We start from the raw sequence: 24545 nt of genomic DNA, 5'->3' as shown, positions 1-24545 counted from the left end.
CAGGCTTTATCCTGAGGGGGAGCCACTGAAGGATTTCAAGCAGGGGAGTAATAGGGTTGGATTTACATCTTGACTAAACTATCTGTCAATTTGGAAGAAATCATTCAAATTGCCCATGGGATGAACTGACTAAAGAATTCCATTGAAAGGGTAAATTTGCAGATGTAGCCATAGTTAAGTGCAAGGCTCTCTTTTTCCAAGGTGGTTTGTCATGAGGCTTTTTTAGTGATGTCGCTAAAACAACATACAGACAGATAAGTGGATCTATCTGTAAAGGTCAACATCTTTGAGAAGGATGCATGTCCTCTAAACAGTGCTTAAAGCAAACAGGGCTCGCAGACAGTCTTGTGGCTTCTACCCTTTATTCTGTGCTGCAGTAACAGTATCAGGTTAGGAATGCAAATTGTGCTATCATCTTTTTGTTTTGTTTAGCAAAAGTCATCTGGGAAGGCATTGTTTAACCTGAGTTGCAGCCATCTAAATCTTGCTGAAAAGGAATATTTTGGATTAGAGTTCTGCAGCCATTCTGGAAATAATGTAAGTTGGTTTCATTATAGGGTTCTTTGTGTCTAGCATTGCTTCTAAATGCAGTTTGCAGCTAGGTATGTAGGGTTCAATTCCCTGATTGAAAAATGAAAAACTATGTGCATCCTTGCAACATGATTAGATTTAATAACTAGTTTTCCTCCTCCCTCTTTGTTTATTAACGTCACCTTGGCCAGGTGCGGTGGCTCATGCCTGTAATCCCAACACTTTGGGAAGCCAAGGCAGGTAGATCACCTGAGGTCAGGAGTTCAGAACCAGCCTGGCCAACATAGTGAAACTCCACCTCTACTAAAAATACAAAAATTAGCTGGGTGTGGTGGTGTGTGCCTGTAATCCCAGCTACTTGGGAGGCTGAGGCAGGAGAATTGCTTGAACCTGGGAGGCAGAGGTTGCTGTGAGCCAACATCGCACCACCGCATCCCAGCCTGAGCAACAGAGTGAGACTCTGTTTCAAAACAACAAGTCACCTCAATTTGCCAGACACAAACTCTTTTACCCCACGTTCCTGTTTTGTCACTCTGTGAGCAGCTATGCATGCTTTATCAATTTCGCCTTTCCAGAGCCTGGACCTCAACCTGCAGAATTAAGACTTTTAACCGCACCAGTGAATATTCAGAGGAATCTCATTTCTCCTTTCTCAGACCCTAACATTCAGATATTCTTCTGTTGTGTCCTGCCTTGGCATATCTGTGATCTGGCATCTTCCCAGAAAGGCTCATTATGTCTATTAGACTGGCATTTGGGGACTGGAGGGTTCAAATGTGGAGCCAAATGCCTTCATTAGTCTTTGTAGCAACTAATGAGCCATGTATGTGACAACTCTGTCATCCTACTAAGGCAGTGGAGCAGTGATTCAAATGTCAACAAGAAAGAGTTTATAGATCAACAATGTTCACTGTCATCGGGAAAATATAAGGGGGCAGATTAGACGTGGTATGCCACCTATTTGACATTGCTGTTTGTTTCTACCTTTAGAAGTCTAAATAGTCCTGGTACTCGTTTATTTCATGTTAATCTTTATCTATCACCGAAAAGAAAAATAAGCTCTGCTCAATGCCATGCTCTACCAATTTTTTCCTTAATGTTATTACAGGTTTGGTTGGAACTTTTGAAGCCCATAACAAAGCAGGTAAAAAGTAAGTATGGAAAATCATTTAAGGAATAGGGTTCACAGTTAGAGCTTGAAAAAGGTTTCAGCAACCTCACACAATTTCTCATTTTAATATAAGGGGAGAAAAGGGCTTTGAGATATTATTTCAACCCTTCACACATCCAGTAAATTCAGCAATTTAGAAAATTGTTTTAATTTTGCCTGAGATGAAAGAAATCATGCTGCTGGATCTTTGAGTAAATGTGAAGAACTCTGGTAATTACAGTACTCTGGACTGGTTTGAGGAATATATCTCATTTTCTGGCACTGCAAATCTTCGAGCATCCTTGATGTCAATCTGCAATGCCATTCACTGTCTGCCTGAAGATTCTTTAGTTATATCCTGTCACAAACATTATTCATTCGCTTTAGTTCATATTTAAGTGCCTAATATGTATGAAATATTTTCTCCCTATATTTTACAATCTAGTGTGATGGTTCTCAAATTTCAGTGTGCATTAGGATCGCCTGAGTTTCTTGTTAAATGCCGATTCCTGGGCCTTATTCCTGGGTTGCCAATAACCTGCATGTTTACAAAATTCCACAGATGTTTCTGAGACAGGCGGATTTCTATCAGGACTTTGCACTGTTTTAATGTCTCTTTTACTTGTTCCTCTTCCTCTACCTGCTCTTTACATGTTAGTGCTTCCCAAAGTTCTGTCTGTTCCCACTGCATAAGGATCACCTGTCACATTATTCCAACAGCTTCCAAATCGATTCCCCTCATCCACCATCTACATTACTCCCAAAGAAATCTATTGAAAATACCAACCTGATCACATCACTCTTCTTCTTAAAATGCTTCCATGGCTCCCTACTACCTACCCTTCGAGGAATAAAGTCCCAGTTCCTTAGGATGGTACACAAAGCATTGAACTCTGGCTACCTTCCTAGCCTTGTCCTTGCTACTAGCTACCTCGTATTCCTACCTCTGCTGACTTTGACAAAACTAATCTCAGATGGAGGCTTAGCAGATAAAATACAGAATGACCTATTAAATTGTAATTTTAGATAAAGAATAATTTTCTTATATGAGCACGTCTCATGCAATTGTTGTTTATCTGAAATTCAAATTGAACTGGGAGTCCGGTGCTTCTTATTCACTAAATCTGGCCACTCTACTCAGGTCTCAAGTCCTCTAGTAGAACATCCTTGACCTCCTCCAAACTCTTTCCTCCCTTCTGTGCTTCCCCAGTACACAGTGCTTATAGCATTTTAGGGTGTTATAACCGTCTAGATGTCTGTCTCTTCTACTAGACAGTGAGCTCTTAGTTGTCTTTTTACTCCCAATACCTTCTTTGCATATAATGGGCACCAACAAATATTTACTGAATCAATGGTGTTAATGCTGCATGTGTGCATTTATGTTTTGTGTAAAAGTTAATTTTCAAATGCAAGCAGGTGTGAAGATAAGTATATGTGTTTTCTTAATGTATAAGATAGATGGAGGCATCAGTCCATCGTGCTTCGAATTCTCTTTATGAGATACTTAGGCCCGGTAATGTACACCTGCCTCAGCTGAAGTTGAGCCCTTCTCTCAGTCAGGAATGCAGAATCTCAACTAGCAAGTGCTGTATTTTTCTGAATGGGATACTTAGGAGAGGACACAGTAGGCCCCAAAGGGGCACATTTATACAAATAAAATTGAAGGGAGAGACGTTAGAAAGAGGAGTGGGAGAACTTTCCCAATCGCTATACACATAGAGTCACAAACCAGATATTGTGACACTTTATACATGTGATAAATGGAAACACAGAAATCTGTAGGAGGGAGTCATGGGGAGGAGAGGGAAGAGGAGAGGGGTGTGTGTGTGTGTGTGTGTGTGTGGATCTATAACTGTTGTGATGGACATTTAAATAAAACTTACGGAGATATTGTGTTTTAAGATCCTAAGGAGATTGTTTTCAAATTTATCGTGAAATTTTTCCCAGTGGACCCTGGACATCTGCGGGAAGAACTTACAAGGTATAGTGATTACTTGTGTGTCTCTGCATGATGTTACTTAAGAATCATTATTCTCCATTCATTGGAGGGCAAGTGCTTCTGGCCATTCTCACAAAACTTGGCTTTAAGTCACTGTCTGGGAGATGGTGAGGATCTGGAGAGAGGGTGGGCCTAGCTCGTTCCCTAGGTGTTCATCTTCCAAAGGGTGGAGACTACAGGAAGAAAGAGGGGTGTTCTAGAAGTTCAAGCCTGGGTATCCACTTGGGGGTTATGCCATTAACTACTACAACAATGAGTGTGCTCTCCTTCATGACATCTGTGTTTCAGTCAGAGAGGGCAGCTTAACAGCACAGGTATAATACCAGCGGATTTCCACGGAAATTGAAAATGTGGGGGTTGTGAATGTATCTCACAGAAGGCAAAATATTCTGTAATGATGATAAATACTTATGAAAAAATGTCCTTCAGAATTACAAAGTAAACCTATTTCTGCAAAAATATGTTGTCAACAAAATATTCCTCAAAACCTTACTCTACTTCCTAGACTTACACTTTTTTTTTTTCTGAGACAGGGTCTCGCTCTGCCTTAGGTTGGATAGGCTGAAGTGCAGTGGCAACCTCCCTGGCTCAAGCAACCCTCCCACCTCAGTCCTTGTGCCCTGCTTCCCACCAGGACTACAGGAACTTGCCGCCACGCCCGGCTAATTTTTAAGGGTTTTTTCGTTTGTTTGTTTTTTAGAGATGGGGCTTTGCTATGTTGCCCAGACTGGTCTTGAGCTCCTGAGCTCAAATGATTTCCCCACCTTGGCCCCAAAAGTGCTGGGATTACAGGCATGAGCCACCACACCTGGTTTAGATTTAGACTCTTATACATGAAAGAGGTCTGAGAGATAATCTAATTGAGCCCTCTTACTTTACAGAGGAAGAGCTAGGTCATGGGAGCTAAAATGACTTGTCCAAGATCACAGGAGGCTGCCAGTTATTCTCCCTGATGTCTTCCCCCCAAAAGAGTTCATGGCCAGTTCAATCTTTGCCCCTTTTATAAAGACTTTTCTGAGTGGCCTTTGCAAAAGTCGCTTTTTACAAGCCTCTCTTTCCCTCTTTCTCCTAATTCTCTCTCCACATTTGTGAGCTACAGGCCACTTTCCCAAATAACTTGATACCTTGGTATATGTATGTATTTGCATTTGCTAACCCATTTCAGTTGAGTTTTAAATTGTGACCAATTTTGGTGGAGATAAACTCCCCCCACCTCCAAAAAAAAAAAAACAATGGGAAAATCAATGTGATGATAAATAATTCATCAGCTGTTCAGAGCAAGGATTTGGTATTTGTAGCAGGCAGCTGCCTTCTTAACAGCAAGGAACGTGTCAAATGACAAGAAGTTCCCTTTCTTTCATGCTAGGAGCAAAACGAAATTCACCTTTCCTTTAGCAACTAAAGCTGATTATTCTCATTTACAACTATATTTGAAAACAGGCAATGGCAAAGGTTAGGCTTCATTTATTTGTTTCCCATTGGTCCATTTAAATAATACTTAACTTTAGTTGAGTTTACAAGGATGCCTTGTCTAGGCTAATACGTGGGTTTCTGAGAGTGGTGTGCAAATGTAATTTTTCTACTTGAATCGTTTCTAATGTATAAGGGGAGCTCATAATTTGAAGGATTATAATGATGAATGCTTTTGTAAACTGAATAATCACCTACTAATTTACCTGCTTTTTCAATCTAGATTTTCACGTATCACTTGTGATTAATTTTGATTCACCACATTGCTTTCAAGGCTTAATTGGTTTAAAAAAAAAAGTCCACATACACCTTTATTTAGAAAATCACATTTTTATAGGGAAATGCCCATAGTACTCACTGTTTAAATTTATAAAACAAAATATTGGGGCCAGACACAGTAGCTCACGCCTGTATTCCTAGCACTTTAAGAGGCCAAGGTGGGGAGATCACCTGAGGTCAGGAGTTCAAGACCAGCCTAGCCAACATGGTGAAACCCCATATCTACTAAAAATACAAAAATTACCTGGGCATCATGGTGCATGCCTGTAGTCCCAGCTGCTAGGGAGGCTGAGGCAGGAGGATCGCTTGAACCCCAGAGGCAGAGGTTGCAGTGAGCTGAGACTGCACCACTGCACTCTAGCCTGGGTAACAGAGTGAGACTCTATCTAAATAAATAAATAAACAAACAAATAAATAAATAAACAAATAAAATATTGGAACCAATCTTGGACCATGGAAGAAGGTAATTAGTGGTAGGTAGTCTTTGTTATACACATTTCTTTCCAAAATTTGCTTCTCCTTTGAAAATGACTTTTTCATAAGTGTGGGGTAAATGTTATCTGTTTAGCAGAGCCCTAGATACCAAGCTGCATTTCATAGGTCCCTGATGAGCTTTTGGTGGGAAAAGGGGCAGTTTGGTTTAGTTCTTTTCAGCAAACATTAATTATACTGACTGTGTAAAATAATGTGTTGGGCACTGGTGATACAGAGAAGATGGTCCAGGCCAAGGGAATAACAGGCAGAAGCAGGGCCCCAAGTTCTTCATTTCTAAAACACAGTCTTTCGGATAGGAGGCAGCCTGAATTCAGGGTCAGACCAAAGTTCTAGCCACAGATTCACTATCCTTGGGTGGTATGACCTTGTCAAAATCACCTAGCCCCTCTCTTTCTATAATTGTAAACTGGAGTGATCATTTCTTGCTCCACCAAGCTCCTAAGTTGTTATGGTAGTGAGTACTTGATAGCGTTTTGTAAACAGTACGCTACTGGCCTCCTGAGTGCATTTATTCTTGCTTGATCTCCTATTCTCTCTAGCTGGGAATGTGGCTTTGCTACGTGGCAGAAACCACCAGAGGATGATTAGCCAACTTTCTCAAGTTGGCGGGAGGATTTGGCCAGGGTGATTCCTAACGGCTGTGAGGCCTGCCAAAGTGTTCGATCAGCCGAGTTGTGGTCCAGGTCTGGTTTGGGGCTGAAGCAAAGCCTATGCATTACTCACCACCCCAAAAAAGGCATCTGACTGACTAGGGGCACCATTCCTTTCTTGAATCATCTTGGATCTGGGAGAAGGAAAATGCTTCTTTCTTATTTCTGTTTCTTTCTCAAGAGATTCTCCCCAATTTCTTTGCAGGTATCTTTTTACTCTTCAAATAAAGAAGGATTTGGCTCTAGGAAGGCTTCCATGCAGTGACAACTGTACAGCGTTGATGGTATCTCACATCTTACAATGTAAGTAGCAAATGTCTGTCTGCTTTGGGACCTGTCAGCCAGGTAGAGAACCAAGCACAGGAGCTGAGCTCCCCACACATGCCCATCACTGTGTTAGGGTTTACAGGGGAGAGAAAGCCTGGATAAGATAGAGAGAAACAGCATGGCCTGAGCCTGAGTTTCCTTGTCTTTAAAATAGTGACAAGAATACCTTTGGTTCTGTGGGTTAAATGTAAATGCTGATTTTCTTCTACCCCAGTCCAACCTTCCCCTCCTACCGCCTCTGGGAAAGCTGTCCAGGAGCTGGTTTGGGCTAACCTGGGCATGGGCTTTGCCAGACAGGTCCCCACTCCCTCTGCTTACCCCAGGATAATTCTCCGATACATGCTCTCTGTAGCAAGTTGTCACGTTTGTTGTGATTTCCCTGTTGCTCTTTATCATGATTTCAGAGAACAAACACAGAGTACAGCAGGTAGAGAGAGGTTAAAAGGGAAAAAAGCCCCAGGCATCTATTAGCATTCCCTATACCCTAACAATCAACAAGTAGCTGGACTAGGCTGCATAACGACGGTAGGTAGAAGGTGGTCTGGGGGAACAGCAGGGGCCTTCCAGGGAGGGGGTGATCTCCTACAGCCCCAAGGGCAGGGTATAGGCAGCTGGAGATAGTGTCTCTTCTAAAGCCAGCTGGATGTTTTCTCCCTTCTAGAGAGGCCTCCAAAGAATAGGCTGTTTCTTACTAGTCCTGCAGGATCATAACTTCATTTTCTGTGTCTTAAGTTCATTTTTGACCTCTGTACCTTACCTTTCTGATAGTCCAGAAATGGCAGATTTCTAATTTCACCAGGAGCCCCAGAATGCAGTGCTTAGATAGGGACAGTGTCTGAATAAGTGTTTACCAAGTGACTCCTGACAGGGACAAGCATTGAGAGCCCTAGGATCTCAGAAAGGCAGGGGGCAGTAAGAGAAATGGTAATCATGGAAGGCTGTTGGAGAAGGTGGCTTTTGTGCTGGGCCTTAAAGGGACATATAGGAATTGGATAAGTACTGGTCAGTAAAGGAAATACCATGAAAACAAAAATGGTGGTTGGACAAGAAGTGGCGTATATAGAGGATGAAAAAAGACCCAGTATAGCCCAAACATAGGGTCTGTTTAGAAGAGGTGATGGAAAATGCACCATTTTTAAGGGTCTTGAATGCCGAGGACACTAATCGTCATGTCCAGTATTGTACTTTGGCACTGGGGTGGGAGCATAGGGTAGAGCAGATAGAGGAAACAGTGCTAGAAGACATCCTTCTCCACTAGCTGCCTGTTGAGGCAGCAGTCAGAGGATTGGGGCTCCCAGGCAGTCTCTGACGGGGGAGCCCAATTTCATTCTTAACGGTTCTGCCTTATGGATTTGAGCATTCCCTAGTGGCCATTTCAGGCATAGCACAGAGCACTTGAGCTTTTCTAGAGGATGTTGTTTGTCAGTAGAAACTCTTTCCATGGAAAAAAGCTAAAGTTCCAACTAGGTAGTTCTTCACAATTGATCCCAGTGAGACTATTTCACTAAACTCTAACGTAGTATGCAGAACGCAACTAGATTGCTCATTTATTTGTCTAATTTTCCATTCATCTAATATTTGTTGGATACCTGCTATATTTTAAGTGTTCAAGAACCTCCACATTCCAACCTTCTCGTCTCCTTTGGTTTCACTTACACACCTCTCTACTCTAGCCAGACACTCCCTCCCAAAAACAAGCTGAACATTTCAAATGAAGCGTCCCTCTTTTATGAATTCCCTCAGTAACTCTTCTTGGTCGTTAATTCAAGAAAATTGTATCATGTACCTACCACATGCCAGATACTATTCTAGGCACTGGGAACACAGCAATAAACAGACAAAAATCCTTGCCCTTGTGGAGCTCACATTTTGGCAGCGGTGGAAAATCAATGACCAAAATAAGTAAATAAATTATATAATACATGGTAGCAGGTGATAAGAGCAATGGAGAAAAATGAAGCGTAGGAGGGAGATGGAGGAATTCTGGCAGCAGATACTGAATATTTATATTTTTAAATTTTATTCTTTTCTTCTTTTATGGACAAGAGTTAACATCGGCATAAATATTATTTTTTGAGATGGGGTCTCACGCTATCGGCCAGGCTGGAGTGCAGTGGGGCGATCTCGGCTCACTGCAACCTCCACCTCCCAGGTTCAAGTGATTCTCCTGCCTTAACCTCCTGAGTAGCTGGGATTACAGGCACATGCCACCACACCCGGCTAATTTTTGTATTTTTAGTAGAGACAGGGTTTCACCATGTTGGCCAGGCCGGTCTTGAACTCCTGGCCTCAAGTGATCCTCCCGCTTTGGCTTCCCAAAGTGCTGGGATTACAGGTGTAAGCCACAGTGCCCAGCCAGCATAAATATTTAAATAAGGTGGACAGGGTAGGTTTGCTGGGAAGATGACAGCTAAACAAAGACTTGAAGGAGGTAGGAGGGTAAGCTATGCAACAAAATCATGTGAAAGAGAATCCTGGCAAAGAGAACATCCAGTGCAAAGGGCCTGAGGTGAGAGCATGCCTGGGGTGTTCAAGAAACATCAGAAAGGCTTTTGTGGCTGGCTGGAGCTCAGTAAGAGAGGAAAAGAATAAATATGAAGGCCTTAAAAGCATATTAACAGCATTAGGAGATATACCTAATGCTAAATGACGAGTTAATGGGTGCAGCAAACCAACATGGCACATGGATACATATGTAACAAACCTGCACATTGTGCACATGTACCCTAAAACCTAAAGTATAATAATAAAAAAATAAAATAAAATAAAATAAAGCATATTAAAGGGCCAGGTGTGTTGGTTCATGCCTGTAATCCCAGCACTTTGGGAGACTGAGGTGGGAGGATCGCTTGAGGCCAGGAATGCACATCCAACTGGCCATCTCTTTTTTAAAAAAGGATATGAAAGACCTATAGCATAACTCTAAATGAGCAGATAAGCCATCGAAGCAGTTTAAGCAGAGGAGTGAAATAATCTGAATTAGGTTTTGTCAGGGTCCTGTTGGCTGCTGTGGTGAAAACAGACCTCAAGAGGAAATGGTGGAAGTGGGGAGACTAGATAAAAGGATATTACAGCAGAGAGAGAGACCATGGTAGTTTGGACCAGCGCAGTGAAGGTGCTTATAACATTTGTCACCTTCTGTTACTGGAGATATTTACTCATTCGTATGTCATAATTGTATTCTTAGGTTGCTATAGTCTTGCACAGAGAGAAAAAAAGCACAGTCTTATGTGCTTTTGTTTTTCTTAGGGTCAACGTGGGATTTGTGGTTAATAAACTGGAAAATTGGGGTGTGTGTGTTTGTGCATGTGATTTATTTTAAAAAACAGCTCTATTGAGGTATAATTTACACATCATGAAATTCACCCATTTTAAATGCACAACTCAATAATTTTTAGCAAATTTACAGAGTTGTGCAAGCATTACCGCAATCCAGTTTTAAAACATTTCCATCACACCAAAAGACATCTCTCATCCCTACTTGCAGTCACGCCCTGTTCCCACGCTCAGCCCCAAGCAACCACTAATTTGCTTTCTGTTTCTGTAGATTTGCCTTTCCTGAACATTTCATGTAAATGAAATGATAAAACATGGGGTATTTTGCATCTTACTTTTTTCACTCAAAATAATGATTTTTAAATTAATGCATGCTCTAACATGAGCTGCAACAGTTTGTTCCTTTCTTTTGCTGAGCAGTATTCCATTTATGGATTTACCTTTTTTTTTTTTTTTTTTGAGACGCTCACTGCAACCTCCGCCTCCCAGGTTCAAGCAATTCTCCTGCCTCAGCCTCCTGAGTAGCTGGGATTACAGGCAGGCACCACCACGCCTGGCTAATTTTTGTATTTTTAGTAGAGACAGGGTTTCACCATGTTGGTCAGGCTGGTCTCGAACTCCTGACCTCATGATCCACCCACTTTGGCCTCCCAAAGTGCTGGGATTATAGGAGTGAGCCACTGCACCCAGCCACATTTTGTTTATCTATTCACCTGGTCATGCACATTTGGATTTTCTTCCAGTTTAGCTATTATGAATAACGCTATAAGCATTGGCACACAAGTGTTCTTGTGGATACAAGTCTTCATTTCTTTTGGGTACATTCCAAGGAGTATAATTGCTGGGTCTTATGATATATTTACGTTGAACATTTTCAGAAACTGCCAATTCAAATTGTTACAATAACATTAGAAATGTACAAGGTTTTCGATTTCTTCATACCTTCACTAATACTTGGTATTGTATATCTTTTTGATTATGACCATTTTAATGGGTATGAAGTATCTCACTGCAATTTTAATTAGCATTTTCCTAATGACTAATGATGTTGAGCACAGTTTCATGTGCTTATTCCAATGTTTTCTTTGGTAAAATGCCTAGTCAAATCTTTTGCCCATTTTTAAATGAGTTTTTGTATTATTATTGAGTTTTAAGAGGGTTTTATAAATTCTGATTAAAAGTCTTTATAAGATATACAATTTGCAATTTTCTCTTCTAATCTGTGGCTTGTCTTTTCATTTTGTAAGGATATCTTTTGAAGTACAACAGTTTTAAAATTTGATGGAATTTCACTTTCTGTATAGTTTTAGTGGATCATTCTTTTGGTGTTGTATCTAAGAACTCTTTGCCTAACTTAAGGTCAAAAAGATTTTCTCCTAGAACTTTTATAAATTTACCTCTTATAGTTAGATCTATGATCCATTTTGAGTTAATTTTTTGTGCGCTTGCATGGAGTATAGTGTGAGGTAGGGATCCAACTTCATATTTTTGTGTGTGGATGTCCATTTGTCCTAGCAACATTTGTTGAAAAGAATATTATTTTTCTTCATTGAATTGTCTTGGCACATTTGTCAAAAACCAATTGACCATAAATGTAAGGAGTTACTTCTGTACTCTCAGTTATGTTCCATTGATCTATATTTCTATTCTTATGCCATTACCACACTGTCTTAATTACTGTAGCTTTGAGGTAAGCTTTGAAATAAGGAGGTGTACACATTGCCCAAATTTATTCTTTTTCAAAATAGTTTGATTATTCTGAGATCTGTGCATTTCCATGTAAATTTTAAGGTCATTTGTCAATTTCTATTTTTAAAAGCCTACTGGGATTCTGATGGGGATTGCATTGAATTTATAGATATTTTTTTGAAAAATTGCCACCATAACAATATTGAATCTTCTTGTCTGTGAACATGAACTATCTCTTCATTTATATAGATCTTTTAAAAATTTCCCTTGGCAGTATTTTGTAGTTTTCAGTGTGTAAGTCTTACACTTCTTTTATTAAATTCATTCCTCAGTATTTTATTCTTTTTTGATGCTATTGTAAATGAAACTTTTAAAAATATCATTTTTAGATTATTCATTGCTAGTATATATAAATACAGTTGCTTTTTCTGTATTGATCTTCTATCATGCTACCTTGCTGAACTCATTTATTAGTTCTAGTAGTTTTTCACAGGTTCCTTGGGATTTTTTTTCTTTCCTTTTTTTTTTTTTTTTTTTTTGAGACAAGGCCTCACTCATTCACCCAACCTGGAGTGCAGTGGCATGGCCATGGCTCACTGTAGCCTTGAATTCCTGGCCTCAAGCAATGCTCCCACCTCAGCCTCCAAAGTAGCTGGGACCTGGGACCACAGGCACGTGCCACCACAGCCAGCTAATTTTTACATTTTTTGGTAGAGATGGGGTCTTGCCATGTTGCCCAAGCTGGTCTCGAACTCCTGGGCTCAAGCAATCCTCCTGCCTTGGCCTCCCTGAGTGCTAGGATTACAGGCGTGAGCCACCATGCTCAGCCTTGGGATTTTCTACATGCAGGATCATGTTGACTGCAAGTAAAGACAGTTCAACCACGTTCTTTTCAGTGCAAATTCTTTATGTTTCTTCTTCTTGCCTGATTGCACTGACTAGAACCGTCCGTACAATGTTGAATAGATGTGGCAGGCGCTTGATATCTTTACCTTATTTCTGATCTTAAGTGAAAGCACTTAGTTTCTCACCATTTGGTATATTCCTTGTTTGTTAAGTGTTTTGTTTTGTTTTGTTGATTGTGAGTGGGTATTAGACTTTGTGCAATGCTTTTTCTCCATCTCTTGAGAAGATAATGTGTGGGGTTTTTTGTCCTTTATTCTATTATCATAGTGTATTATAGTCATTGGTTTTCATATGTCAAACTGACCTTGCAATCCTGAGATAAATTCAACTCATTGTGTAAAATCCTTTTCATATGCTGCTGAATTCAGGTTACTAGTGTTTTGTTCAGAATTTTTGCCTCTGTATTCATGAGGAATGTTGACCTGTAGTCTTCATTTCTTATGATGTTTTTGTCCTGTTTTGGTATCAGGGTAATATTGACCTCATAGAATATGTTGCTAAGTATCTACTCCTTTATTTTCTGGGAGAATTTGTGAAGACTTGGTATTTATTTCTTCTTTGAATATTTGATAGAATTAGTCAGTGAAACTATCAGGGCCTTATTAGGTTTTAATGTGATTTGCACATTTATCAGTATTGGTAAAAAAAAATTAATAAATGAATGAGCCATTTCTTTGGTCTTTTAAAAAATGTTTATTATATGGAGATTTTCATTATATTGTGATTTTTGAAATACAGATATACACCCACCTGTCTAAAACACAAATGGAAAACCAAGAAAGAAGAGAAAAAAAAACAGCCCTCCAGCACTCAAAATAGGTATCCTATTGTCCATGTATCTTATCCAATAGAAGAGCACTATAGAATTCCATGGAGAGTCTATTTACTCTTACAGTATATAGAATGCTAACAGGTTTGGATATTTGCTTTCTCATTTTATGTTAGATTAGAAGTCTCACTTTAGAACCAAGTATTTTAAAGTTTGACTGCAGGGGAAGTCAGTGACCAGGAAGTGATTCATATAAATCTGACAGAGAGGAAAAAGGCATACAAATTATAAAGAAGAAAAAAGAATCCAAAAATCAAAACAATCTGAGGCAATTTAGGTTAAGGGCACATAGTCCTAAATGCCTTTGTAGACATAGTGCTGTAATAGATGTTTTATAAAAATAAACTGGAGGCATCTAGAAAAGAGCAAATTATGATCATGGATAAACTGCTAGCTATTTGGAAAAGCCAGAACGATTTTCAGAATGATTCACCTATTGGGGATTTCAGATAGCTGGGGATTTACTAGACTCCCAATGTACAGAGTGATGAATTGGCTTGCAATGTAGTTGGCATTTATATTCCTCTCTCTTGATAATATATGATCAGGATGGAGTGGTGTTGGATGGCTGTATTAGTTTGCTAGGGATGCCATAACAAAATACCAGAGACTGGATGGCTTAAATGCCAGAAATGTATGTTCCACAATTCTGGAGGCTTCATGTCCAAGATAAGCTGTCAGCAGGTTTTTTTTTTTTTCTGAGGCCTTTCTCCTTGGCAAGCAGATGGCTGCCTTCTTGTTGTGTTATCACTTGGTCTTTTTTTCTGTGTACTCATATCCCTGGTGTCTCTCTGTGTGTCCAAATTTCTTCTTCTTATAAGGATACCAGTCAGATTGGTTTAAGGCTTGCCTTAATGGAGTCGTTTCACCTCAATCACCTCCTAAAAGCTCTATCTCCAAATATAGTCACATTCTCTGCTACTGGAATTAGGACTCCAACATATGAACTTGGCAGAGGATGGGGACATAGTTCTACCGATACCAGTGGCTGATTGAAAGTAAGAGAGATCATATATACAATATGGTGGAAGAAAAATCTAACAAAATGTTCAACTGTGATCTTGGAGCCCTTAAGATCTATACTTGGTCTGTGACTTCCTATACTAAGGCTGAAATGCTTCCGAATTGAAAAAGAGCCAATTGCCTCCCCCCCCCAAACACACACACCCCTATAGAAACATAAATATACATAAAGCATGGGGTTGGAGGCTTTGGACTGCATTGGCTGCAAAGAAAGGGCTGTTTGATGGAGGACAAAGGTATGCTGGATGATCCATTGCTAAGTTCCTCACAGGTAATGTGAAAAATGTCTTTTTCCTGTCATGCAGCAGAACTTGGAGACTTTCATGAAGAAACAGATAGGAAGCATCTGGCACAAACTCGGTACTTACCAAACCAAGACTGTTTAGAGGGCAAGATCATGCACTTTCATCAGAAACACATGTAAGTACTTTCAACTGGCACCTGCTTCCCCCAGTAGAGAACACTAAAGTTGGGGACAGACTCTTAAGAGCAAGTCCTTAAACCTGAGAAGTTTCAGGCTCCATGAAATGCTGAGCTCCTCGTGGAGCTCTGAGGGTGGAAATGTCATTCTTGAGGCATTTATTAGGCTCATAAATTCTTTCCCCTTTCAGTGGCAGGAGCCCAGCTGAATCTGACATTCTGCTACTGGACATAGCAAGGAAGCTGGATATGTATGGCATCAGGCCTCACCCTGCCAGTGATGGTGAAGGGATGCAGATTCACCTGGCTGTTGCTCACATGGGAGTACTGGTGTTACGGGTAAAATCTCTTTCCTTTCAAGCCCTTCAGCTTGGCTCAAACTTGGGTGTCCTTTCCCAAGGTGATCTCACCCCTGTGTTATCACCAGCCAGAAAGGGAAATGGTCAATCGTATTTACTTGTAGTTGCATGAAAAGTATACATGACAAACTAATAAACATAGTTAACTGTAGGGAATGGATAGATGGGGACAGAAATAGGGGTGACAGTGGTGGGAGTGAGACTTCTTTCTATATATATATCTTTTTGTATACCTCTGATTTTCAGACCACGTGAATAGATTACCTGTTGAACAAACAACAAACTAGCAAAAAAGCAAAGCTGGTTGGGACGACCAGGAAAGCCAAGGGAGTTTAGAGGAGTTGGAAATGGGTATAGGCTGCAGTAATTAAACAGAATAGCCTAGAGAAGGGTCTGTCAGAGCTGGCAAGAAGGCTTGACTATGTGGAAGGCATTGTGGGCAAGGAAAATGAGGAGACTGCAGGAGAGAGGTATAAAGTTAGATGAAAGGGTGTTTTGGAATTAGTGGGAACAAAGGTTATATATTCAATATAGATGAGGCAGTGAGATATGGCCATGATGTGATGTGGGCAGTGAGGAGCTATTGAAGGTGTTTGAGCTATTGGGGTGTCAGGAGAAAGAGGACATTGTTTTTAGCAGATGAATCGGGAAACATGGGAAAGGGGCGAGATTAGAAAAGCTATTGTGGTAATCCTTTCCTCTTGTGATCTCCCTGTGCTGGCTAGAAAACTTCCCTAGGCATACCCCTTCTTGCTTGCATTCCAGAGCATCCTTGTATCCCACCTGAAATGCCTTCTTTGACCACAGCTCCTACCCAGTGCAGCAGGATCAAGCTGTGCAAGAGATGGGTCAAGGGTGGTCCCTCTCATTAAGTGCATTTTCTGTCAGGTTTGCACTGTCTTACAAACCAACTCTTGTTAATACATTCTGAAATCTGCCACATTTTTCATTATAGGGAAATACAAAGATCAATACTTTTAACTGGGCTAAAATCCGCAAGTTGAGTTTTAAGAGAAAGCATTTTCTCATCAAACTTCATGCCAATATCTTGGTAAGTAGCTTTCTAATAAATTCCTTTACTTTCTGTTCACTGGGAATGTTTTTGGTTGTTTCTGCAAATCGTTTGAATATAAATGGTAAAAGTCGGCTGGCCCTGAGTGATGGTGTGCCTTTTCTTTTGCCTTTAAAGAAATCAACCAGAGTTTTCATCATTTTTTACTAAAGGCAAAACACTAAGAAATCTGATTGGCAGTTTAGAATTAACAAAGTAATAGGAAAATGGAGCAACTGGGCTGAAAGGCAAGTCTCCCTGGAAACTGTTTTTTAGGGACTTGATAAGTCAAATGGGAGTGACCAGATCTAGGACTAAGAACACATTCATTTGATGTTATCTGTTCCATTTTATAAAGTATCTTCAATTACTTTCCTTAAGCAAAAATTATTAAACACCTAGTATATGCCAAAAACATACAGGATGTGGGAGTCAGGTATACACGTAAGCAAAATAGACAATTATTGGGCAAGGTTGCATAGTAAAGGGTGAGACAAAGGTACTAGAAATGATCTTCTTTTTCTGTTCTAGAGATAGAGTCACACTGTTGCCCACACCGAAGTGAAGTGGTGACATATAGCTCAGATCAGCCTCAAGGACCTGGGCTCAAGTGATCCTCCCCCCTCAGCCTTTTGAGTAGCTAGGACTACAGGCATGCGCCACCACACTTCGCTAATTTTTAAAACATATTTTGTAGAGACAAGGTCTCACTATGTTGCCCAGGCTGGTCTCGAACTCCTGGCCTCAAGTGATCCTCTTACCTTGGCCTCCCAAAGTGCTGACGTTACCAGGCATGAGCCACTTAGTCTAGAAAGGAATTTTCTTATGACCATAAAGAAAATAAAAAGTGTGTATCAACTAATTTTTGACCTACTGAAGATCCAGCAGTTTGGATTTTATTCTCTGCATCTTGACCTTATAGAAAAGTGTTCACTGAGCAGTTCAAGAAACTGGATTCAGTGTAAAACTCATGGAGAGCCCCAGAGGTTACATGCAGGAACCTGGAAAGGAATGAGAGAAGTGGGGTCAGTGCAGTGGGTTGATGGGGCTGCTGAAAACAGGGCTGCAAACATGCCATGTGAGGGGTACATATAGTGTCAGGAGATGGGGAAAACTCGAACTTTAGGTATAGAAAGCCAAGATTAGAATATGCTAGATAAGCAATATAGAGCATTGTACAACAAGACAACCTATAGAGGAAAAAGTGTTTCTAACTGTTACACTAAAAAGACTCATGGGCTGAGTGTGGTGGCTCGCATTCATAATCCCAGTGCTTTAAGAGGTTGACGTGGAAGAATCACTTGAGTTCAGGAGTTTGAAACCAACCTGGGCAACATAGCAAGATCCCATCTCAAAAAAAATACAAAGAAATTAGGCAGGTATGGTGGCACATGCCTGTAGTTCTAGCTATTCAGGAGGCTGAGTCAGGAAGATTGCTTGAGCCCAGGAGTTCGAGGTTATAGTGAGTGATGATCATGTCACTGCACTTCAGCCTGGGCAACAGAGTGACACCTTGTCTCAAGAAAACAACAGACTTATGTACATGTAATCATCTTATAAACCCTTCCATCTATAAGGAAATCTCCTCCCTCCTGTTTCCTGTTGGTCATTTATAACTTCTCCTCACCTTGAAAAGATGCCCTTTGACATGATTTTAATCAAATTTACAACTTCATAAAAATGTTTCTGGCAGAGAAGAGTGAGTAAAAAAGGTATTTAAGGTGAGGGGAGTGTGCAAAGCAATATTTGCTTCTTAGAGAAGGCTCTGTTTGTGAGCAGTGGCCCTGTCTATTCCTCGCAAGGTTGCCAATCATTAGGTTTCAGTAGGTGTGAAACCTACAGGGAGCCAAGTGGAAAATCAGAAGCTGCATGGGCCAATGGAGCAATAGTTTGGAAGGCATTGGGATTTGAAGGTCTTTGATATTCTTGAAGGATGTTTTACTTGATGGAAATTGGTTTATACAGGTGTTGTGCAAGGATACCTTGGAGTTCACCATGGCCAGCCGAGATGCCTGCAAAGCTTTCTGGAAGACTTGTGTGGAGTACCATGCTTTCTTTAGGCTTTCGGAAGAGCCCAAATCAAAGCCCAAAACCCTACTCTGCAGCAAGGGTTCCAGTTTCCGCTACAGGTAATTAAACAATGCACATAGGCAAACTGCTAACACTGCTTCTTTTCAATAACACAGGAGGCTTAGGAGGAGTTCACATTCTAGAAGCAACAAAGAATCCATTTTGATCACATCAAAGATTGCACCCTTTCCTGCTCATTTTCTGTATGACACATTAAGTCAATGTTTCCTAACTAGGAAGGAGGAAGAGGGGGGCACCTTACCTAAGGGGTAGGATCAGAGTCTCAGCAAGGATGGGCGGATGTGTGCAGTTTGAGAATACATGTTCTATAAACCCATTGTTTCTCTTATATTTAACTTATATGCAAACCATAGAAAGAAAAAACTCAACAGCCTCCTTTGGGTTGTAAAAGCTAGCATGAGAAAGCACTGGAGGGGATAAGAGATTTAGAAGATTGAACAATATGCCACTAGAGAATCCTCACTACAGGTCACACTTTGGAGGAATCGAAGCAAGGTTGGGTTAAGATCTTGTCTTTACTTGAATACGTCGGCCTAGGAATTAGTTGGAGGAAGTTTTCAAAACTTTTAGCTAGGTACAAAATTCTGATTAAAAGCTTCCCCATAAAGGATTTTTTTCAAAGAGTGGTATCCTACCCCAGTAAAAATTAAGATCTGTTAAAACTTACATATTTCTGATTGAATCTTTCTCAGTAGATGATACTGAGCATATTTTGCCCTTTTCTTAATGACCTGAGTTATTATAAACATCACATATGATCTTTTGCAGGCAGCTGTAGTGCAATAATGGCCTCAGGGCAGGGGACGCATGTTAAGGCCCTGTACTTAGGTGATAAATGGTCCAGACTTTTTAGACTTTATTATTCTTGTGTTTCTTTGTTTTGTTTTGTTTTTGAGATGGAGTCTTGCTCTGTCACCCAGGCTGGAGTGCAGTGGCGCGATCTCGGCTCACTGCAACCTCCGCCTCCCAGGTTCAAGCAATTCTCTGCCTTAGCCTCCCAAGTAGCTGGAATTACAGGGGCGGGCCACCACACCTGGCTAATTCTTGTATTTTTGGTAGAGACGAGGTTTCACCATCTTGGCCAGGCTGGTCTTGAACCCCTGACCTTGTAATCCACCCGCCTTGGCCTCCCATAGTGCTCGAATTACAGGCGTGAGTCATGGTGCCTGGCTAATTCTTGTGATCTTTTTGATTTTTATGTTTCTCCCGGTCGTGATCTGACTTTCTTTGCTAGCGTATGCCTGACTAGAACAATCCTCTTCTACTGTTCATTTAGCTGCTTTTCTTCTGCTGTGGACTGGGAAACCAGATAAATAACCTCATTCAAAGTAGTATGGAAAATCAGTCAGTTGACTCCGATTTGGAGGTAGAGGAAAAGGCTTTAAAGGAAAATATATTGTTGTTATTATTATTTGAGACAGGATCTCGCTGTGTTGCCCAGGCTGGAGTGCAGTGGCATGATCTCTGCTCACTGCAGCCTTGCCTCCCGGGCTCAAGCAATCCTCCCACCTCAGCCTCCCAAGTGGTTGGGACTACAGGCATGCACTACCATGCCCGGGTAATTTTTATTATTTTTGTAGAGATGAGGTCTCACTGTGTTGCCCAGGCTGGTCTCAAACTCCTGGGCTCGAGTCATCCTCCTGCCTCAGCCTCCCAAAGGGCTGGGATTAAGGTGTGAGCCACCATGCCCAGACCAGGTATATTATTTTTAAAGCCCACAGTTTTTAGCTGTTATATAACCCTGTTCAGAGGCCTTTAAAAAATACTTGCATTCTGAGTAGTTGAGGTTGTTCTCTGCCTGGTCCTTGAATAAGTGAGTATTATCATTGTGATGGTCAAAGATTCATGACATATGTCATTCATCTAGTCTTTTGATTTCAACAATAAACGAGGCTTTCAAGTTTTAGTAGCCTATTGGTTTATGGCTAGAACTAAGGATTTTTATTGTTCCTTATGATAGTGGACGAACCCAAAGGCAACTTTTGGAATATGGGAGAAAAGGGAGGCTGAAGAGCTTGCCATTTGAAAGGTACATGATTTTGTTTCTCTTGCTCGTGTTGATTTTATGTTGAATTTGGAGATTTCTATGTATCCTGGTATTCACATGAAGGTCATTTCAATGACTTCTCTGCTTGGGGATTTCAGGAAACATTACCCATCTCAGTACCATGAACGACAGTGCAGGTCCTCACCAGACCTCCTCTCTGATGTGTCAAAACAAGTAAGGTTTCTGAAAATTTCTACTTCTTTAGATAAATGTAATTTGTGCAAATTTCAAATGCTTCCAAGAATTGATTCTGCCAGAATCCCAGTGTGTAAAAAGGTTACTCTGTTCGAGTAGGTTAGCTTCCTGGGGAGGTCTGTCAGCTCGGTCTTTCCTGCCAATAGAAGACCATTTAGTAAACTACCACTGGTGTGTACCTTATAGACTGGAGAGAACTGGCACATCTTCAGATTGCAACCTGTGTTGCTAACATCTTGCAAAATGCAGATCCAAATGGCTTTGAATTTTCAAAACTGAAAGCTCTATCTTTTTACCTATGAAAATCTTAAAGTGTAGAGGAAGGTATAAGGTCTTGGGTTAAAGTTTTAGAGTATTTTTCCTGTGTAATTTTGTAACTTAAGGACAAAGTGTTGTTCCCTTGGAACTGTGAGACGATGGCTTCCTTTGACATTTTTAGTATGAAAATTGTGAATTATTTTTCTTTTACTCTCCCTAAAAAAATAATTATAGGTCTCATAAACCCTCATGGCTTCAAGTCACTGGCAGTTTTTATCCAAAAGGCATCAGAAGCATAATGATGAAAGGAGCCATTTAGTATATGAACCTCTCATAGCATTCATAGCCCTCCTCCCACCATTTTACAGAAAATAGGGAGGAGGCTGGAGCAGCAAGGTTAGGAGACTTGTCTAAGGTCACACAGCAAATCAGAGACAGAGCCAGGACTAACAGGCAGGACTCCTGGTTCACTAATATAGCTATTAAACCAAACTGCTTGTAGTATATACACTCAGAGTCTGGAAGTAGGATGGCATTGAGAAAGAATAGTGTCACATGTACTTTTTAACACATGCACTGGGATGTAGTAGAAGTTATTACCCTTTCTTTATATATTTATCTACCCTAGAATGGAACATGGATCTTGTTAAATGACTTTATGAAAAACTACCTTTCAAACTTTGAGGCTATTTTAGATCTCTCCCCCAGCCCTAACCAAATGGCCTTTTCCTTCTTTCACCAATGTGTCTTTTCTGTCAAGGTGGAAGATTTGAGACTAGCATATGGTGGTGGCTACTACCAAAATGTGAATGGAGTGCACGCATCTGAGCCGGTGCTAGAGAGTAGGAGGAGGAACTCTGCAGTGGAGGTGACATTTGCAACTGAGCTGGCGCATTCCAAACCAGAGGCGGATCCCACATTGCTACATCAGTCCCAAAGCAGTTCCTCTTTCCCTTACATTTATATGGACCCTGTCTTTAACACTGAGTTCAATCCTAACCCTGATCCCAGAGACATGTTTTCGGAGAGGAGTCCTCTAAGCTCCTTCCAAACAAGCTGTAAGTTTGCTGGTAATCACATGAGCATATCTTCTGGCCTCACAAGCAAAGTGAGTCCAGCAAAGCAGCTAACTTACACGGATGTGCCCTATATTCCTTGTACAGATCAGCGGGTTGGTATTATGCCTCCCCAGGTCTTTTTTTATGTGGACAAGCCACCCCAGGTGCCCAGACGGTCCCCAATCAGAGCAGAGGAACGGACAAGTCCAGATAGCTATGCAGAGCCCACTGCAATGAAGCCAGCCAAAAGAAGCCCAAGGAATATCAGAATGAAGAGCTTTCAGCAAGACCTGCAAGGACTCCAAGAAGCTATAGCCAGGACTAGCGGTAGGAGCAACATCAATGTAGGTCTAGAAGAGGAAGACCCAAATTTGGAAGATGCATTTGTATATAACATTCAAGAGCCAACCCCTAAAAGGTCCCAGAGCCAATCAGACATGAAAACTACTCGTTTTCCTTTTGGGTCAGAATTTAGACCTTTAGGGCCTTGTCCTGCTCTCAGTCATAAAGCAGACCTGTTTACGGATATGTTTGCAGGGCAGGAGTTGCCAGCAGTTCTAATGGATCAAAGTACAGCAGAAAGGTATGTAGCTAGTGAATCCAGTGATTCTGAATCAGAGATTCTTAAACCAGAGTACTATGCTTTGTATGGCAAAGAAATAAGGTCACCCATGGCCAGAATCCGCCTGTCTTCTGGTAGTCTACAGTTAGATGAAGAAGATGAAGATGCTTATTTCAACACACCAACTGAAGACAGGACTTCACTAAAACCATTTAATTACTTTTTAGCTTAAAAGTGTGAACCTATGGACATTTCTAAGCCAGTTCCCTGTTACCGACTTAGGCAGAAAGTAATGAAAGTTGTAGAAACCATTTTCTTGGTTACTACATATTCATTGGTATTAAGGAAATCTCATTTTGGATGCCTACCTTATGAAAGATCCAGCTGTTGAGTTTCACTCTTCCATTACCTCTGAAGGGACTTTAGAACATGCCCTCTCCTCACCAGCACTGTGGCAAGGCGAGGTAGGTATTTGTCATCTCCACTGCATACTTCCTTATAGGGACATTGTGAGTGAAGGTCAGGCTCTTCAATGCTGAAGAATGGTGACAGTATGGGTTGGCATATGGAATTGGCTTCTAATGGCATTTAGTGATTTAGTAGATTGTGACTGTGTTGATCTTTGTGCTCTTAAACAACACTGAACAAATATTTCAGTCTTTACTATTTGTGTGGGGCCCAGTAGAAATGGTCTTGTAATATGCTAAAGACTTCCATTTTTATAACACATAAAAGCGGAGCATGGCCCTCCTACAGCCTCAGGAAGGAGGTGGTGGCATAGATCCTCTCAAGAGAATACAGGTTTAGAATTAATCTAAGACTTGGCAGAATTCTAAATCTAGGAAATTCATGAATTAAATCAATTTCTAGAGCCAGACATAAACCTGATAAAAATATCATGTTGTTTTACTTATAACTTCTATATTCTTAACTATCTACTATATCTAGTAAAAGAGAAACATCATCAGGTCAGTTTGTTTATCTAATATTTCCTGCCAGAATTTATTTTTTGTCATAGTTTCTTGCATGTATGCAGGCCAGGAAATGAATGTTATTGTAATAAAGTGTGATGGAAAATCCAGGTAATTAAAAAATAAATTATAACTATGTTCTTCCTTTTGTTTTAATCAATTTCAGAAGTGATTGGTTCTGGCCTATTACTGAGGAAAGGGACAGTTACAGAACAAGGAAAAGGAAGGAGGCAAGTGAAAATGTATGGCCAGGGAGAGGAAAAGTAGTAGAATTGAAGGGTAGCTGAAACAAAAAAGGATGGTACTAACACCAGGGTGAGTTAATGAACCAAAATTCCATTTTTGACCCATTCAGAATTTCTCTAATGGTCCTCCTAGAAGGTATAGCATTCTATTTGAGAAGTTTATTTTGTTTGATTTTAAAGTCCAACATATTTACAAGATAATGTTACTACTAACTTCAAAGAAAGGAGGCAATTCTATAGGCAAGCTATTTTTTATATATAACTTAAAGGAGAAAAAACTAATGGAATAGCTTCCTCACTCTCCTAAACTTTACATCAGAAAAATCCCTTTTAATATACTTCATCCCACCCCTTTCCTCCATCCTAGCACTTTGTCTGCTTCTGGACTCATATCCAGTAACTCACAAGTCTAGAATAGCTATCTAATAATAAGAATATCTTGAAACCCAATCACCTGGGCTTAATAATATAACAGTATAATATTAGAATATTATATAATTAATATACTAATATATTAATACATATTAATACCATAGATCCTTAATGCTATGTTATGTTCACCCTCAATCTCTTCTCTAGGAAAAACTTAAACTCCTTTAGGTTAATGCTATTTCTCATATCAATTTCTAAAAATCTTTACTAAGTTTATATCTGTATATGATCT

General features: G+C 40.4%; 1 protein-coding gene across 2 annotated transcripts in view; it reads left to right on the top strand.

Annotated features, from left to right (window-relative positions):
• FRMD7 (FERM domain containing 7) overlaps positions 1–23776 on the top strand; it is a 50543-nt gene extending 26767 nt beyond the window's left edge. The window contains exons 2-12 of one of the 2 annotated variants that reach the window (XM_012499071.2): positions 433–537; positions 1640–1682; positions 3629–3662; positions 6780–6877; positions 14930–15044; positions 15236–15383; positions 16359–16454; positions 18420–18583; positions 20506–20574; positions 20691–20766; positions 21806–23776. In XM_012499071.2, coding sequence (XP_012354525.1) covers positions 433–537; positions 1640–1682; positions 3629–3662; positions 6780–6877; positions 14930–15044; positions 15236–15383; positions 16359–16454; positions 18420–18583; positions 20506–20574; positions 20691–20766; positions 21806–22897 — 2040 coding nt within the window. In that variant the 3' untranslated portion in view covers positions 22898–23776. Of the gene's footprint in view, positions 1–432; positions 538–1639; positions 1683–3583; positions 3663–6779; positions 6878–14929; positions 15045–15235; positions 15384–16358; positions 16455–18419; positions 18584–20505; positions 20575–20690; positions 20767–21805 lie in introns of both variants that reach the window. The other variant, XM_003272619.2, reaches the window with a different exon arrangement.
• Positions 23777–24545: the final 769 nt, after the last annotated feature.

This window comes from Nomascus leucogenys, chromosome X (assembly GCF_006542625.1).
Source record: "Nomascus leucogenys isolate Asia chromosome X, Asia_NLE_v1, whole genome shotgun sequence".
NCBI classification, from domain to species: domain Eukaryota; kingdom Metazoa; phylum Chordata; class Mammalia; order Primates; family Hylobatidae; genus Nomascus; species Nomascus leucogenys.
The sequence above is the reverse complement of the archived record's forward strand: the minus strand, read 5'-3'. Positions and strand labels throughout refer to the sequence as shown.